This window comes from Sciurus carolinensis, chromosome 16 (assembly GCF_902686445.1).
Source record: "Sciurus carolinensis chromosome 16, mSciCar1.2, whole genome shotgun sequence".
Lineage (NCBI taxonomy): Eukaryota > Metazoa > Chordata > Mammalia > Rodentia > Sciuridae > Sciurus > Sciurus carolinensis.
In genome coordinates this window covers 51,647,971-51,664,151 of record NC_062228.1, presented here as the reverse complement: position 1 = coordinate 51,664,151, position 16,181 = coordinate 51,647,971, and the positions used below count along the sequence as shown (strand labels likewise).

The 16,181-nt window shown below is 54.6% G+C and overlaps 2 protein-coding genes across 6 annotated transcripts in view; one reads left to right on the top strand and one right to left on the bottom strand.

The window, feature by feature from the left end:
• Positions 1-6,903, bottom strand: part of Grik5 (glutamate ionotropic receptor kainate type subunit 5) — a 56,037-nt gene extending 49,134 nt beyond the window's left edge. The window contains exons 1-3 of one of the 3 annotated variants that reach the window (XM_047529419.1): positions 5,933-6,903; positions 2,461-2,589; positions 1,983-2,147 (exon numbers count right to left, since the gene is read on the bottom strand). In XM_047529419.1, the coding sequence (XP_047385375.1) occupies positions 1,983-2,147; positions 2,461-2,539 (244 nt within the window). In that variant the 5' untranslated portion in view covers positions 2,540-2,589; positions 5,933-6,903. The remainder of the gene's footprint in view (positions 1-1,982; positions 2,148-2,460; positions 2,590-5,932) is intronic. The other 2 variants (XM_047529420.1, XM_047529418.1) reach the window with 2 other exon arrangements.
• A 3,719-nt stretch (positions 6,904-10,622) lies between these two features.
• Positions 10,623-15,959, top strand: Znf574 (zinc finger protein 574). 3 transcript variants are annotated; one of them, XM_047528637.1, is made up of 2 exons: positions 10,623-10,761; positions 12,991-15,959. In XM_047528637.1, the coding sequence occupies exon 2, from the start codon at positions 13,011-13,013 to the stop codon at positions 15,702-15,704; it is 2,694 nt and encodes an 897-aa protein (XP_047384593.1). In that variant the 5' UTR covers positions 10,623-10,761; positions 12,991-13,010; the 3' UTR covers positions 15,705-15,959. The 3 variants fall into 3 exon arrangements, with proteins under 3 accessions (XP_047384593.1, XP_047384594.1, XP_047384595.1); XM_047528638.1 differs by having other exon boundaries at positions 10,630-10,765; XM_047528639.1 differs by lacking the exon at positions 10,623-10,761 and adding an exon at positions 10,831-10,874.
• Positions 15,960-16,181: the final 222 nt, after the last annotated feature.

Here is a 16,181-nt window from a genome sequence, read left to right as displayed (position 1 = left end):
CTCTTGGCCACAGTGACTGGTTCAGAGATGGATCTGGGTTCAAATCAGACCAGAGAGAGCCTTCCCCATCTTCTGCTATGATTATTACTGAGTTTCCTAAACTGGTGAGATGTGAGTTTTGAACTGCCACCAGCTGAGAAGGGAATTCCTGAAAATGAAGCCAACTCAGAGGAAAGCAGGACCTGGAGATAAAGACAGAGAAATTCCTAGAATATCATTTCAACCCCTGGATCCAGTCATTCCTGGAACAATCCTGGGACATCATTTGAATACCTAGATCCAGTCAGGCCTCCTGAAATTAGTCTGCAGGTCATTTAGTGACATGATTTAATTGTGGTGTGTGTGTGTGTGTGTGTGTGTGTGTGTGTGTGTGTACTGCTGTGGATGGAACCCAGGGACTAGGCAAGTGCTTTATCAATGAGGTAAAACCCTAGCAATAAGGTCTCTTTTCCCCTTAAGACAGTCTGAGTTGAGTTTCTGCCACAAGTAACTAAAAGTATCAAAACTGAACATTTCATCTTCCTCCAAACTTGTTCCTTCCATGCCTTTCTCACTGGGAAGGTCCCACCACTTGAACAGACCAGATGCCTCTTTCCCCATAGCCATTAATCACCAAGTCCTGTTTCTACTTTGTCTCCAAAATTTCTTACATCCAGCCCCCTCTCTTTTACCCCTCTGCCTCTGTCCTACATTGGACTCCTAAGTCAGGCATGTACCAGCCTCTTCGCTCATTACCCAAATCCAGCCTCCAGATTCCCCTTCCAAGAGCCTAGTCCCTGGTCTAAACCCATCAGCAACTCCCCACTGCTTTAGCTAAAGATGGCACCTTACCCTGGCACTGCAGGCCTCCCTGAGCCAGCCAGTCAATCTGCCCAGCTCTGCCTCCCACTCCCCTGTCATACTCCAGCCCTGGAACCACTCACAATCCCCTCTCTCATCACGCCCTGCAGGATGGTCTCAACCCCACATACTATTCCTTGGTTCCAAATTATTCTTCCAGCCCCCAGCTCCAGACTCCAGGTATGTGTCCACAAGCTATCTGCCTCCTCACCCTCCACCCCAGCTTTTCCTGGACCATGTTCTGTGCTGCACCAGTCAAAAAAGTCCAGGAAACATTGTGCCCCACTCTCCCTCTTGGTGATCTGAAATATACATGAACATAATAGAACTTCTAAAGTTGGACATGGTGGTGCACTCCTGTAATCCCAGTGGCTCAGGAGGCTGAGGCAGGAGGATCATGAGTTCAAAGCCAGCCTCAGCAACTTAGTGAGGCCCTAAGCAACTTAGTGAGACCCTGTCTCTAAATAAAATATAAAAAAGGGCTGGGGATGTGGCTCAGTGGTTAAGTGTCCCTGTGTTCAATCCCTGGTGCCACACCCCCCTACCCACACAAAAAAAATAATACTAGAACTTCTGATTAGGCCTGCAGGAGAACAACCTGCCTAAATCATGCTTTTCCCCCCACTCTTAGTGGTGCTGGGGATAAAACCTAGCACCTTATGACCTGCTAAGCAGGTGCTCTACCACTGAGCTACATCCCCAGCTCTAAAACATGGTGCAAGGCGGCTGCCTGCAAAGGTCAATATCCCTAGCACATCTGTTCAAGTAGCAACATTCATTCACTCGCTCACTCAATACTCAATAAACACTTCCACACCCCTATCATGTGGCAAGCTGGGGCTTCACAGGTGTGCTGGGAACAGTGTTGCTCTACATTCTGTTCACCTGCCAAAGTTCTGCTTCAGTCTAGCCTTCTCCAGAATGCCTTTGCTGACCCTACCCTAAGCTACCTGTCTTACTGATTGGGACCCTGGGACCAGTAGCAGTCCCCTCTGGGAAAGAGAAGGCAGAGACAGACACAAAGGAAGTGGGAAGACAGATCCAGGAGAGGACAAGGCCAAGTTGAGGAGGCCAGGGCAGGGGGACAGACTGAGGGCCCCGGCTTGCCCTGCCTCACCCCACGCCCCCGTGGCCCCGCTCACTGGTGTCCGTGGTCTCGTACTGGCTGTCCCGCTGCAGCTCAAAGATGTCTACTTCCACTCGGGCCTTGGCTGGGACCTCGATGATCCCGTTGATCTGCTCCCGGGCTAGAGCCAGGGCCAGACGCTCACCGCGGCCACACACTGTTTGGTCGTCCAGGATTGCAGCTGAGGGGACACAGGGGTTGGGGACCAGACTCCCCCAGGTCCTGAGAAAGGAGGGGCTGGGGTCTGCAGTGAGGGGAGTATAGAGACTAAGGGTCTAGACTCCTGAGTCTGAGACTGGAGAGAACTGGAGGTCTCAAGTCTTAGGTGCAGAGGAAGGAGGAGTTGGGGGCCAGGGCTCCCCTTGTTGTTGAAGAATGCTGGAACCTGAGGCCCAGGATCCTGGATCCTAGGGGACTGGCATGCCTGGGTTCCCAAAAGGACCCCCAGGATCCAGCAGGAGGTCTCTGAGAGAGGGGCTGCTGTAGGACCTCACCCATGCGCAGCGATGAGAGCACCTGGCAGCTGGGACTGGCGAAGGCGACAATCAGCAGCAGCAGCAGCTCAGCCGGCATCTTCCTCCCCTCCTCATGGGGACGCAGCTGCCGCGGCCCCCACTCGCCACCTGCGGGGAGACCCCCAAGCTGAGGGGAGACTGCTGATGTGGAGAGGAGAGTCCCTAAGGAGGGCTGCTAGACACAAGCATAGCCCCCAGGACATTGCTGGTGAGGGGTTCACAGGTCTGCAGGACCCTGCTCTGAGTATAAGCTTGCAGTACTGGGGCACTGCTAAAAGGAAGCTCAGGCTCAGAGGTGCAACCAGGAGGAGCTCACAACACTTGGGCACTGATGGGACAGACACTGCTGGAGAATGTGCACAGTGACCCAAGTGGGAGCAAGGCATGTTAGAGATCTCAGGTAGGAGTGATTCCAGAGACCAGCCCCACCCCAACAGGAAACCAAGAAGTGCCACCCCCCACACCCAGTCCCGCCCCTGTCTCTGGGCAGGCAGCCGTTACTAGGCAACAGAAACAGGCTGGAGAGAATGCAATGGTTGCTAGGCAACCCCATCCCAAGCTTCACTTGCTACCTTCCTGACATCCCTAGCTCCCATAATCCCATGGGAAGAGAGAACTGGACATCCGGGGTCTGGTGGGGGGAGAGAGTATCTGGGACTTAGGGAACTTGAGGAGAGTGGAGAACAGAAAGAAAGAGGGAGATACACACAGATGTGGCAAAGGAGCTTAACACAAAAGAAAAAAAAGAAAGATAGCAAAAGAAAAAAAAAAGAATAAAGAAAAGTGAGGAAACTGAGAGAAAGTCTTAGGGGAAAATGGAGAGACTCAGAAAAGGAGAAAGGAAAAACAGGCAGATATAAAAGGGAACAAAAAGATGATAGGAAAATGGAGAAGGAAACAGAGAAAAATACAGGTGGAGGGTTCCAGGGAGCTAGGGATAAAATTAGGAGAGAAAGAGGCAGAGGCAAGAAGATGCACAGGTACAGAGATACAGAGAGAAAGGGCAGAAGCAAGAAGAGGAAGAGAGCAGGGCAGGTCGACCAAGGGCTCAAGAGAGGCACAGGTGAGGAAGACAGAACAGAGAGAGGCACAAACCAACTCAGGATGTAACCAAGAAGAGCCAGAAGGCAAGAAAGTGAGTGAGGCTGGGAATGAGCTGTCTGCAGTAGTGCATGCCAAACTGCTGCCCCCACCTGCTCGAGGGAACTGAAGGAAAGGGGGAGCCAGTGCATCTTTTGCTTCTCACAACTCTCCACCCGCTGGGGTTAGGGACTGCTCTGGATGCACCTGACCTTCTACAGGTCAACCACTGGGTGGGATGTTTCGCCAGATGCATATGCAACTCATCCTGGCCAAGGGCTGTGCCCCAGAGAAGGGACACTTGGGTTTCCAGGGCAGAGCCTTGTTGTAAGGCCCAGGGTGCTATGAGGTGAAACTGGTGTCTCTCAGCATCCCACCCAGTTTCCATGGAAGGAAGGCTTGAGCTGGTAAAATGCTAGAGTGACAACTGCTAGGGAAGGGCAGAGGTACAAACCAAAACCTTGGTCATCTCATGTGGCCAGGAAAGCCCAGGCTAGGGCAACAGGAGAGCTTTTCAGTTTTAGCTCTGCACCCCCAGACCCTGGCCTCACCACATGACCTTGAGCAAGTCACCACTCTCTGGGCCTCTGGGAAGTAGAGGCTGGGGGGCAGGAGAGCATGCTGGACAGGCTGGTGGCTACAGACTGTAATTTAGATTTAAGGTGAAGGCTTGTCAAGGGGGAGGGGTAAGGAATGCTGGGAGAGCTGGAAGAAAAATTCACAGCAGAGAGGATGGGACAGTGGGGTTGGATGAGGGGTCATATTGAGGCACCAGGGATATCTGGGGCAAATAGGGAGCAGAGACTAGAGGACAGAAAGACCAAGAGAGGAGACAGAAGGGCAGGGACTCAGAGGTGGCAGACACAGGTGGGAGCAGGACAGAGACACAGTGCAGGGATAAGCTTGGGGGCAGCAGGCAGACACAGAGGTCCAGGAAGGCATGCACAGAAAGACAGACCAAAAGTGGTAACTGGAGCTAAATGGGTGAGGACAATAAACAGACACAGTCTAGAAAAGAGACACCTGAGGTGGCAGAAAACAGACTGAAGATGTGAGAGAGGAGGTATAGGGAGTCAGCAGGCCTGGGACTCACAGATCAAGGCCAAGGCAAAACTGAGGGGAAGAGGCGAGTGAGGGGCCCTGCCAGTGGGGAGAGAGAGAAAGACAAGTGGGCAAAGGAAAGAGAGCAGTGAAGATGAGCAGACAAACAGGGTGAGGAAGATGATTTAAAAAAGAAGAAGAAAAAGAACAGAAAGTACAGGAACTGCAGGGAGGAGAGAAACGACAAAACTCGGAAAAGAGTCTGAGAAAGAGGGAGAGGAAGGAGAGGGAGGATGAGGAGTGCTGGAGCGGGCAGAAGCGAGAGGGAAAAGCACGAGGGAGAGGCCCACGGGGGAGATGGCCTTGCAGACCAGAGGAGAGAGAGTCAGGAGGGAAACTGAGGCAGAGAGGAAGAGTAGTGTGCCTGGGAGGGCAGAAGCAGCCCCCCTGACACTCAGGGATGCTTGTGGGGGCGCAAAAGATCCCAGGGGCTGCGAGCCCCCAGGCATGGAGAGGGATGGGAGCAGAAAGGCCAGGCAGGGAAAAGCAGAAGTGAGAAGAGAGGGCGTTCAGGGCAGAAGAGCAGGACCACCCAGCAACCAGGGAGCAGAGGGAACTAGGAAGCAGATAGAGGGGCTGGGGACCCAGAGTGGGTCCAAAGTAGAGAAGGCAAAAAGTAAGAGACAGAAAACAGCCCCTAAATCCCAAGCCCAGAGGTGGAGAGAGGAAGGAGGCAAAGAATGGAAAGACAGAAGTGGAAAGATGGCTGGACTGGCATAGGCTCCTCTGACAGAGACCACTTAACAGAGACACAGCGACACAGGGTTAGGCTAACAGCAAAGAAGAGAGAACTTGGGCACAGAGGCCCAAGAGACACATGAAATGGAAACAAAAACAGAAAGACATTTCCAAAAGATATGAGGCAGGATAGGGGGACAGGATGTGGCAAGCACAGGGGTGGGGTGGGGGGTACTGAAACAGAGAATAGGAGCTGGTCTGGGACAGGACCAAAGCTCAGTGAAAGCAGGGGGCAGGGACCTGACAGGAATCCCAGAGAAGTGAGACACCACAAGTAAGAGCTGGCCAACCCCACAGGACCCCAGGAAGCTAGAGGACTGGGGCAGGTGTGAACTGTACCCAGAAGTAGGGGTGAGAAAAGGTCATGGTGAATGGAGGTTAGGGACATGGAGGGTATGAAGCAGGCCCCTAGTGGGGGAGGGTCCTTGCCCTCTGGAGAACAGCAAATGTGGGGACCCTATCAGGTGGGCAGTGAGCCCAGTCTTCCAGCACCCAGGACCCAGCCCAATCCCCGCCCTGCAGAGACACTCACGGATCCTGGTGGGACGGAGGGTTGGGCTCCCTCGAGGCCCGAGGAACGACAGAGGAACGACAATCAGGAGATGGTCTGGTGCTGGGTGGTGGTGTGGCTGGGGCAGGGGGAGAGGGCAGTCCACAGAGCCCCCTCCCCCGCCGCCGGCCTGCCGTGGACCCCAACTAATCCAAACTGGTGGCTCCCAGGAAAGGGGAGGAAGGACAGGTGGAAAAGGAGAGGGCGGGCCGGGAGGGGAGGAAGGGGAAAGGAGAAAATGGAGGAGAGAAGGGGAGAGAGGAGAGGGGGAAGGAGCAAATGGAGGGGAAGGAGGGAGGAAAGGAAGAGAGGAAGGTGAAAACGGAAGGGAGGGGGACACTGGCAAAGCCGGGGGAGGGGGAAGCCGGCCCAGGAAAGGGCCCCCGCCCCCTCCCCTAGCCTGGCCGGCCTGGGGGGGCCACAGGGGGTGGCGAGGACTGGGTGGAGAAAAGAAAGCTGGCCATCGGGAGAAGTGGGGGAGGGGAGGGCCTTTTGGGGGGGAGGGGGTCGCCCCCGTCCCCCCCTCCCCCCAGAGCCTTGGCCCTGCCCTGGATGAGGCTAGGGCCTGGAGACCTCAAGCCCTCAGCCCCAGTGGGAAAACATGCTGGGGGCCTGGAGAGGCAGGCAGCAGAGGGGCTGGGGAGGATGGGATGCTGGCGGCGGAGAGCGGAGAAGGGGGCAGATGAGGTGGAGAGATGGGGAAGAGGGAGAGGAGGAGGGAGGAGAGGATGGAGAGGAGCAGGGAGGGGAGGATGGAGAGGAGCAGGTGGAAGAGGAAGGCGGAGGTGGGGAGTCCTGGGGGCGGCCCTCCCAGGGCCTTGGTGGGAGGGCCTGGCCACGGACTCCTGGTCCCCTGTGAGAAGCAGCAGCCGCCGGCTCTGTGTCCCCAGTTGGGCCTGCCTCCCTGCTGCTGGCCGCCGCCACCGCTCCTTCTCCCCTCTGAGGCCGCCGCCTGCCCGCCCGCCGCCCGCGCTGGGTCCTGGAGTGCGGGGGGGGGGGGGGGGGGGGGGGGGGGGGGGGGGTTGGTTGGTGCCGTGGAAGGAGGGAGGCAGGGAGGAGGGCAGGCAGGAGGAAGAGAGGGAGGCAGGCAGAGAGCGAGGAGGGAGGGGAATCGGGGGAGGGGGAGCTCGCATTGGTTGGGCTGGGGGGCCCCCGCGAGGAGAATGCTGATGAGAGGAAGGAGCTGCATTGGATGGAGGGCCCACCCCCAGGCCACCCCCTCTACCACACCATGCCACCGCCCTGCCCAGGCAGCCCTAGGCACCAGAGCCCACAGAGAGGAGAAGTAGCAGGGAGACCTGGGGAGAAGGCCAAGGAGATGGAGAGAGAGGGCTACGGAGAGGAAGAAAAATGCAGAGAAAAAGAAAGGCAGCCATCAAGACCCAGAGAGATGGACCCATGAGGACAAGGATAAAAAAGAGAAAATACTCCTCAGAGTGTGGAGAAGTGGTCCATGGAAAGGGCAACAAGGAAGCAGACCACAGGAAGGAACAGGAGAGAGACAAGAGCATGGGAGGAGGGCACAATAATTGGGAGGGGCACAGAAACCAGAGGACCCTGAGAAACAAGGATTTGGCTCATAGACGCAAAAGGCCCACTGAGGCAGTAGTGGCCACCCATGGAGAAATAGCCCCCAATGAAGGGAAGAAATGGGTTTGGGCATGGGAATTCTCCATAACACATACTGAAGTCCTTGGGAACCACAGAGTGGGTGGGAAGTCACCAGAGCAGAGAAGCTTTGGGCAAAGGGAGCAGCACAAGGGCAGGGAGCTGGACGGCACAGCCAAAGCTGGAAGACTCCCTCCCTCCCAGGGAGCCTCTGCTGCCTCTCAGAGGGAGCCTGGCTGGGTAGGGGGATGGAAGAGAGAATCTCCACAGATCTTGGAGTGGGGGTGGGTGGTGCACGGCTGGGTGGGGGGTGAAATTTTGGGGAAAGGAACATGACAGTTGGCGCTGAAGGCTGAGCCCGTGACTCACTACCACCCCCACGCTCGTGATGGGGAGGAGACAGTGACACGTTCACGTGCGGCCCTCAGCACATGTGACCGCATGCCTCGCACACACAACTGGGCACGTGGCAACTCTCAGACCACACACAGGCCTAGCATGGGGAGCCCTCTGCAGTTGGCATGTGGGGCATCCCTGACATTCATGTGACATACACATTTGACCCCAAAGAACCACCAACTTTGCACACACCTCCTCACCCTACTTGGGCAGCACCTAAGATCTTCCTAACCCACTTTAGTTCCAGCCAGGCCTGAGGCCCAGACTCATACGTGCCTCCTGGGACTTTGCTTATGCAGGGATCTCAATATAGAATACCTATTCTCTCTGAATACAATCTGTTCTTGAAGTCCTGGTCTGGTGCTGCCACCTCCAGAATGTCTGACCAGACCTCATTTTACTCCTATGTAGTCTAAATGGTCCTAACCAACCCAAGTTAAGTTGAAAAATCCAAGAAGGTCCTAGCAAAAAGGGGCCTGAGAGGCTAAGCTGGACTCTCAGATTTTCAAGTGTAAAGGAGGCCTCAGCGGGGGCAAAAACCTATCCAAGCCCAGAGAGCCTGTCAAAGGCTGAGCCTGACTTCTACTTCAGTTCAAACATCCTGGTTTAACCACCTGGACCAGGTGTTAGGGAGTTTAGTGGAAAGGACACCCAGTTAGAGATTGATAAAGATACAGCAAAGGTAGTGACTGATGAATGAGAACTATGGTGTTCAGCCCCCTAGTAGTTTTTGGCCTCTCTGGCTCCCACCCTAGATGACTTCACCCTGAGGGCAAACCCAGTCTGCCTTAAGAACACAAAGGCCCTAGCTTTAGAGCACACTAATTTCCATCAACTTTTTTGCTCTACTTCTTGGTTCATCTATTCAACATGCAATCACAGACCATTCTGCCTGCCAGGCACTGGCGCCTAGGGGCCAAGATTGTAGACCTTGGGTGGGATCAACTCCTGGCTTGGAATCCTGGCTCTGTCTCATCCTAATTATGGGAACTTGGACAAGTTACTTAACTTCTCTGGGCCTCAGTTTCTTTGTAAACTCAGGATAAGTTTTTCCCTCAGAGGGTTGTTGAGAGGATTAAACTAAATAATGCATGGGAAGCACTGAGTATAATTCCTAGCACACTGTAACAGAAGTCAGTTATTATTATTGGGCTCCTTGAGATACTAATAAAAATTAACTCCTATATAGATTTTACTCCATGCCTCACAACAACTCTTTGAGACAGAGGTTGTTGGTAGCCACATTTCACGATGAAGAAAACTGAGGCACAGGAGAGTTGCCTTGCCCAACATCACAGCTAGGAAAAGGCTGGGCCAGGATATCAATTCAAACATCCTGGTTTAACCATCTGGAACTGGTGTTAGGGAGTTTAGTGGAAAGGACACCCAGTTTAGAGATTGATAAAGATACAGCAAAGGTAGTGACTGATGAATAAGAACTATGGTGTTCAGCCCCCTAGTAGCTTTTTGGCCTCAGATGGACAAAGGACCCAAGTTCCAGACTCAAGTTTACTCATCTGAGAAATGGGAGTGGGGAGGGAGGACAGGTTTGACCAATCTTATCTCTTCCAGCTTCCCTGACCTCGGATTCAGAGGTCTCTGAAAAAAAAAAAAAAAAATTTTTTTTTTTTTTTTGGCGGTGCTGGGGACTGAACCCAGGGCCTTGCGCATACTAGACATAGACACTCTACCACTGAGTTACACCCCCGGCCCCTGAAAACTTTTTTTTTAAAACAGTGCTGAAGCAACTTGCTCTCAAAACCTGCAGGACCAGAAGGGAAGGTGAGCAGGGATGGACAGAACCCCTCAAATACATAGGGATCCATCCTCCCTGAGTCCATGCGCTATGGGATCATTTCCTCCAGGCTCACGCCGGAATTGTCCTCAGGTACAATTGTCCACACGCCATTCTTCCAAACGTAACTTCCTGACCATTTCCTTTTTTCTCCATTTCCTTCCATATCGTTTGTTTTCCCTGGTCGCTAAGATAAACCTCCCTTCCTTTCTAACATTTCGGGTTCACCTCTATCCCGTCTCTTTGCTTCCCCCCCCTTCCTTCCTGCCTTCAGTCCCGGTTTAATAAAATCAAGTCTGGAGCCTTGGTTTCAATTTTGACTCCCTCCATATGATGGGGCGCAGTAATTTCCCCTTTTCTCTTCCGCTGACTGGCATTTGACTTTCTCCCTTTGTCCCTCGATGATTTCTGAGCTTCAATTCCGGGCCTCAGCCTTCGGGGGTCGTATGCCTCAATCGCCCAGACTTTCTCCCCCAGCCCCATCGCCGACTCCCGCCCAGTGCCGTCAAGATGGCGCCCCGCGGCCTCGCACCGCCTCCTGACGTCATCGCGCTGCCCTCGGCTCAGCGCACTCCTTTCCAGCCGTCAGAGGCGGAGTCGAAAAGGAGGTGGAGGAGGAGTATCGTTCCTGGAGGCCTAAGGGGGCGGTCACTACAAACTCGGGGCCGGGGTGGAGGCGGGGGAAAGGGGGGGGTGAGGGAACGTCGCCAGAGGATTGGTTGGGAGCTGCGGGGCATCCCGATCCTCCTCGTTATTGGCCCAAGCCTCAGGAACGTGAGCGTCGATTGGCAGAAAGGCCGGAGCCAGGCCGGCGATAATTGGTCGCGTTGTGCCGTCTGTGCGGCGACCGAGGAGGAAGGTAGGAGGGGCGTTGCTGAGGGTGGCTGGGGGCGAGAGTGAGGCTGCGGAGCAGGCGAGAGGCTACGGCGGGAGCTAGAGAGGGCGCCGCGCTAGGGTGGCTGTGGAAGGAGAACTGCTGCCCGGTCCCCGGGCGTACGAGACAGCGGAGGTGGGTGAGTGCCAGCGGGCGCGCGGAGGGCCGGCCTGGCCTCCACCCCTCCCCCGCGGCCTGTTCTCGTCATGGCTTGCGCAGTGAGGGCCCGAAGGGGCGCGCGCAGGGCGGTGAGGGCGGAATGGCACCAACGGCCGCAGGGCGCGCGGGCGCCTGGGATGGGTCGGGACCGGGTGGCGGGTGGGGAAGGGGACTAGAGTCGTGTGCAGGGCTGAGTGAGGAGGGGAGGGGCGGGGCGGGGGCTGCGGGCCGGTAGGGACTTGGGTGGGAAGGGGAGGCTTTAGAGCTGACGCCGAGGAGGGCTCCTGGGTTCCGTGGGGTATCGGGAAGAGGACTTGGGTCGTGGGTCGAGTACCGGACCCTAAGTGGGGGCGGTTAGAGGGCTTTTTGGTGCCCGGGGTAAGGGGGTTAGGGCGCTAGAAAAGAGGTAATTAAGTTAATGTAGGGGGAAATCTAATTACATCTGGAAAGAATTAGGGCAGTGAAAGGGGTCCTGGTATGAAAAGGTATTAGGAAAAGGATATTCTTCCTTTAAGGGGAAATTTAGGCTTGAGGAAGAGATCCAGGTGTGAAGAATGGGGTTAAATTAATGTGAAGAGTCGTTCAGCCAATGTGGTGGGACTTGGCGGGGGGTTGGTACCCCTGGAAAGCGTTGAGAGGGGTCTTTGTATGTTTTGTATGAAAGGGTATGTTCATTTTAAAGTGTCTTGGTGTCCCTAGAATGATCTGGAGGAAGGTAGTTTTTGTTCATTTGCTTGTTTTTTTTTTTTTTTTTTTTAGTAAGGGTAACTAGGCCAAGGTGAAGATATTTTGGGGGTAACCCTGAGGGGTAATGTGATGAGAGAGATCTGTGTGCTAAATAGGGGGTGATTTGGATATCCCTAGGATGAGAAAGCTGTTACACTGATAATTGGGAATCTAGGTATCTCCATAGTAGTATCCTGATGAGAAAGATTTGGGTGTGAGGAAAACGGGGTTTGTCTTCCAGGTTAGGGTGGTAATGGGGGTCTGGGTATCCCTGAAGGGAATTTTTCAGTGGAAGGATCGTGTGTGGGAAAAGAGTTTGAGTTATTATGAAGGGTAGTCTGAATATTTCTAGACCGAGTTAGAGAGTTGGGGCATTGTTTTGCAAAGAAGAAAATTAAGTTGATGTGAAGTGGGGGTTTGGGAACTCCTGGAATGGATTAAGGTTGACCTGGGCCTTTATGCAAAGAAGAGGGACTTAGGTTCATATGAAGAAGGATTATGGGCATCCTGGATGAATTTGGGTAGCTGTGTATGAAGAAGAGGAATTTAAACCAATGTGAAGAAGGAATCTGGGTTCAGAGAGGGGCTTAGCATTGTAGACTTGTTACAGAGAAGAGGTGATTAATGTGAAGAGGGTTGGGATACCCTGGAGGCATATGGTACCATAGTGGGAAGAGTCTAGGTATGCAGAAGGATTAGGCTTTTGTGAAGATGAGTCTGGCTATTCTGGATAAGGGGTTAGGTGTGGGAGAGGGTCTTGATTTTTTTGAAGTTATTTCAAGTGGAGGGTCTGAGCATTGTGAGGAAGTGTTTAAGGTGGGAAAAGTCTGGATGTGTTAGGCTGATGTGAGAACATTTGATTGGGAAAAGGGATAGTTTGATATGAGGAATCTGGCACCAGAGGGAGGGTTGGTACTTAGCAGGAGAATGTGTAAAAGAGATGGGGGTCACATGTAAGGGTGCCAAAAGTGGAGTAATAGGTCACTGGGGTAGTTTGAGTGATCTGGGAACCTGGGAGAAAGAAGAGTCGTGGGAGGAGTGTAGCTAAGAGAAACAGGCAGTGAAGGCCTATGTGAAGATTCTTCTGAGTACGTTAGCAAGGGAATGGAGTAGTTGTGAGGAATCAGTGGAAGGAGATCTAACCTGTGTGTGGGGTTGGGCCTTGGGGCCTGCCATGAGGCCTGAAAGATGGAGGAATTAGACAGGTCACAAGGATCTAGTGGGTGGGTTTTTATGTGATTTAATTGAGAGATGAGACTTGGGGGTGGACCCTGGGAAGGGACTGCTGGGAAGGTTTTGCACTTAGTGTTTTCGTTTTGTGTTCAGGGGAGGAAACATTAGGGAGGGAAGTTAGAGTAGAAAAATCAAAGTAAGAAGTTAGGATGGAAAACAGATTTAAGATAATAGAAGGTAGGGGTGATAAAAGGAAAGAATTATCCCTAGGAAGAGCTGATTTGACCCTGCTCTCCCCTCTTGCAGCCCAGGGCCTTGCTGCTGCCATGACTGAGGAATCAGAGGAGACAGTTCTATACATTGAGCACCGCTATGTCTGCTCTGAGTGCAACCAGCTCTATGGATCCCTGGAGGAGGTGCTTGTGCACCAGAACTCCCATGTGCCCCAGCAACACTTTGAGCTGGTTGGCGTGGCTGACCCTGGAGTCACTGTGGCCACAGAAGCAGCTTCAGGCACAGGCCTCTATCAGACCTTAGTGCAGGAGAGTCAGTACCAGTGCCTAGAGTGCGGGCAGCTGCTGATGTCACCCAGCCAGCTCCTGGAGCACCAGGAGCTGCACCTGAAGATGATGGCACCACAGGAGGCAGTGCCAGCTGAGCCACCACCCAAGGTGCCCCCACTGAGCTCCAGCACCATCCACTATGAGTGTATAGATTGCAAAGCTCTCTTTGCCAGCCAGGAGCTCTGGCTGAACCACCGGCAGACGCACCTTCGGGCTACACCCACCAAGTCTCCTGCCCCAGTTGTCTTAGGGTCCCCAGTAGTCCTAGGGCCCCCTGTGGGCCAGGCCCGTGTGGCTGTGGAGCATTCCTACCGAAAAGCAGAAGAGGGAGGGGAAGGGGCTGCTGTCCCATCTGCAGCTGCCACCACCACTGAGGTAGTGACTGAGGTGGAACTACTACTCTACAAGTGCTCTGAGTGCTCCCAGCTCTTCCAGCTTCCAGCTGACTTCCTGGAGCATCAGGCTACCCACTTCCCCGCTCCTGCTCCAGAGCCTGAGGAGCCTGCCCTACAGCAGGAGACTCCGACCCCATCACCTGCAGAGGTGCCTGTGTCTCAGCCTGACCCCCTGCCAGCTTCTGACCACAGTTATGAGCTGCGTAATGGGGAAGCAATTGGGCGTGATCGCAGGGGACGCAGGGCTCGAAGGAACAACAGTGGAGAGCCAGCTGGGACAGCCACCCAGGAGCTCTTTTGCTCAGCCTGTGACCAGCTCTTTCTCTCACCGCACCAGCTGCAACAGCACCTGCGGAGTCACCGGGAAGGTGTCTTTAAGTGCCCCCTGTGCAGTCGTGTCTTCCCTAGCCCTTCTAGTCTGGACCAGCATCTTGGAGATCACAGCAGTGAGTCCCACTTCCTGTGTGTAGACTGTGGCCTGGCATTTGGCACAGAGGCCCTTCTCCTAGCCCACCGGCGAGCTCATACCCCAAATCCTCTGCATTCATGTCCATGTGGGAAAACCTTTGTCAACCTCACCAAGTTCCTTTACCACCGGCGCACCCATGGAGCAGGGGGTGTCCCTTTACCCACGACACCAGTCCCACCAGAGGAGCCTGTCATTGGTTTTCCTGAGCCAGCCCCAGCAGAGACTAGAGAGCCAGAGGCCCCAGAGCCCCCTGTGTCTGAGGAGAGTTCAGCAGGACCTGCCGTCCCAGGTACCTACCGCTGCCTCCTGTGCAGCCGTGAATTTGGCAAAGCTTTACAGCTGACTCGGCACCAGCGTTTTGTGCACCGGCTGGAGCGGCGCCATAAATGCAGCATTTGTGGCAAGATGTTCAAGAAGAAGTCTCATGTGCGTAACCATTTGCGCACACACACAGGAGAGCGGCCCTTCCCCTGCCCTGACTGCTCCAAGCCCTTCAATTCACCTGCCAATCTGGCCCGCCACCGACTTACACACACAGGGGAACGGCCTTACCGGTGTGGAGACTGTGGCAAGGCTTTCACGCAAAGCTCCACCCTGAGGCAGCACCGCCTGGTGCATGCCCAGCACTTCCCCTACCGCTGTCAGGAATGTGGGGTGCGGTTTCACCGCCCATATCGCCTGCTTATGCACCGTTACCACCACACAGGCGAGTACCCATACAAGTGTCGCGAGTGTCCCCGCTCCTTCTTGCTGCGCCGGCTACTGGAGGTGCATCAGCTTGTGGCCCATGCTGGACGCCAACCCCATCGCTGCCCATCCTGTGGGGCTGCCTTCCCCTCCTCGTTGAGGCTTCGAGAGCACCGTTGTGCAGCTGCTGCTGCTCAGGCCCCACGACGCTTCGAGTGTGGGACCTGTGGCAAGAAAGTGGGCTCAGCCGCTCGGCTGCAGGCACATGAGGCAGCCCATGCAGCTGCGGGGCCTGGAGAGGTCCTGGCTAAGGAGCCCCCGGCTCCTCGGGCCCCAAGAGCCACTCGCACACCAGTTGCTGCCTCCCCAGCAACCCTCGGAGGTACTGCCACCACAGCCTCCTCAGCCCCTGCCCGTCGTCGGGGCCTGGAATGCAGTGAGTGCAAGAAGCTGTTCAGCACAGAGACGTCATTGCAAGTCCATCGGCGTATCCACACGGGTGAGCGACCATACCCATGTCCAGACTGTGGCAAGGCCTTCCGTCAGAGTACGCACTTGAAAGACCATCGACGCCTGCACACAGGGGAGAGGCCCTTTGCCTGTGAAGTGTGTGGCAAGGCCTTTGCCATCTCCATGCGCCTGGCAGAACATCGCCGCATCCATACAGGTGAACGACCCTACTCCTGTCCCGATTGTGGCAAGAGCTACCGTTCCTTTTCCAATCTCTGGAAGCACCGCAAGACCCACCAGCAGCAGCATCAGGCAGCTGTGCGACAGCAGCTGGCAGAGGCAGAAGCAGCTGTCGGACTGGCTGTGATGGAGACTGCAGTAGAGGCGCTGCCCCTGGTAGAAGCCATTGAGATCTACCCTCTGGCTGAGGCTGAAGGGGTCCAGATCAGTGGCTGATTCTGCCCTGTTTCCCACTTCAGCACCACCATGCCTTGTTGCTAAAGGCCCTCCTCCAACATCCCCTTAAGCGTCTGTACATACCGTGTCCCTTTTTCGTGCCCTCCCCACCACTGTAAGTTCTGAAACTGGATTTATTCTCTTTTCTGATGGGGATGCTCTGGGGTTCTTGATATGCATAAAGGTGCCCCCACAACCCTCCACCTGGTAGCACTGGTGGCCCCAAAGTAAAAGAGTCAATAAAGACTGAGTTGAACATTTTATGTGTTTTTGTCAGGCCTAGCTGTGTAGAATAGAATTTGGGAGTCAAGGGGCCTGGTGCTGGGTTGACTATGGCTGCATTCCCAGAACCCAGTACAGGCCTTGGCAGATAGTAGAAGCTCAGGAAACATTTGCTGGATTAAAGGGAAAGTAAAGGGTTTAACTGGGCATGGCTCTCTGAGCAGAAACTTCTCTGGTGTTAAATGGAAGCAACAT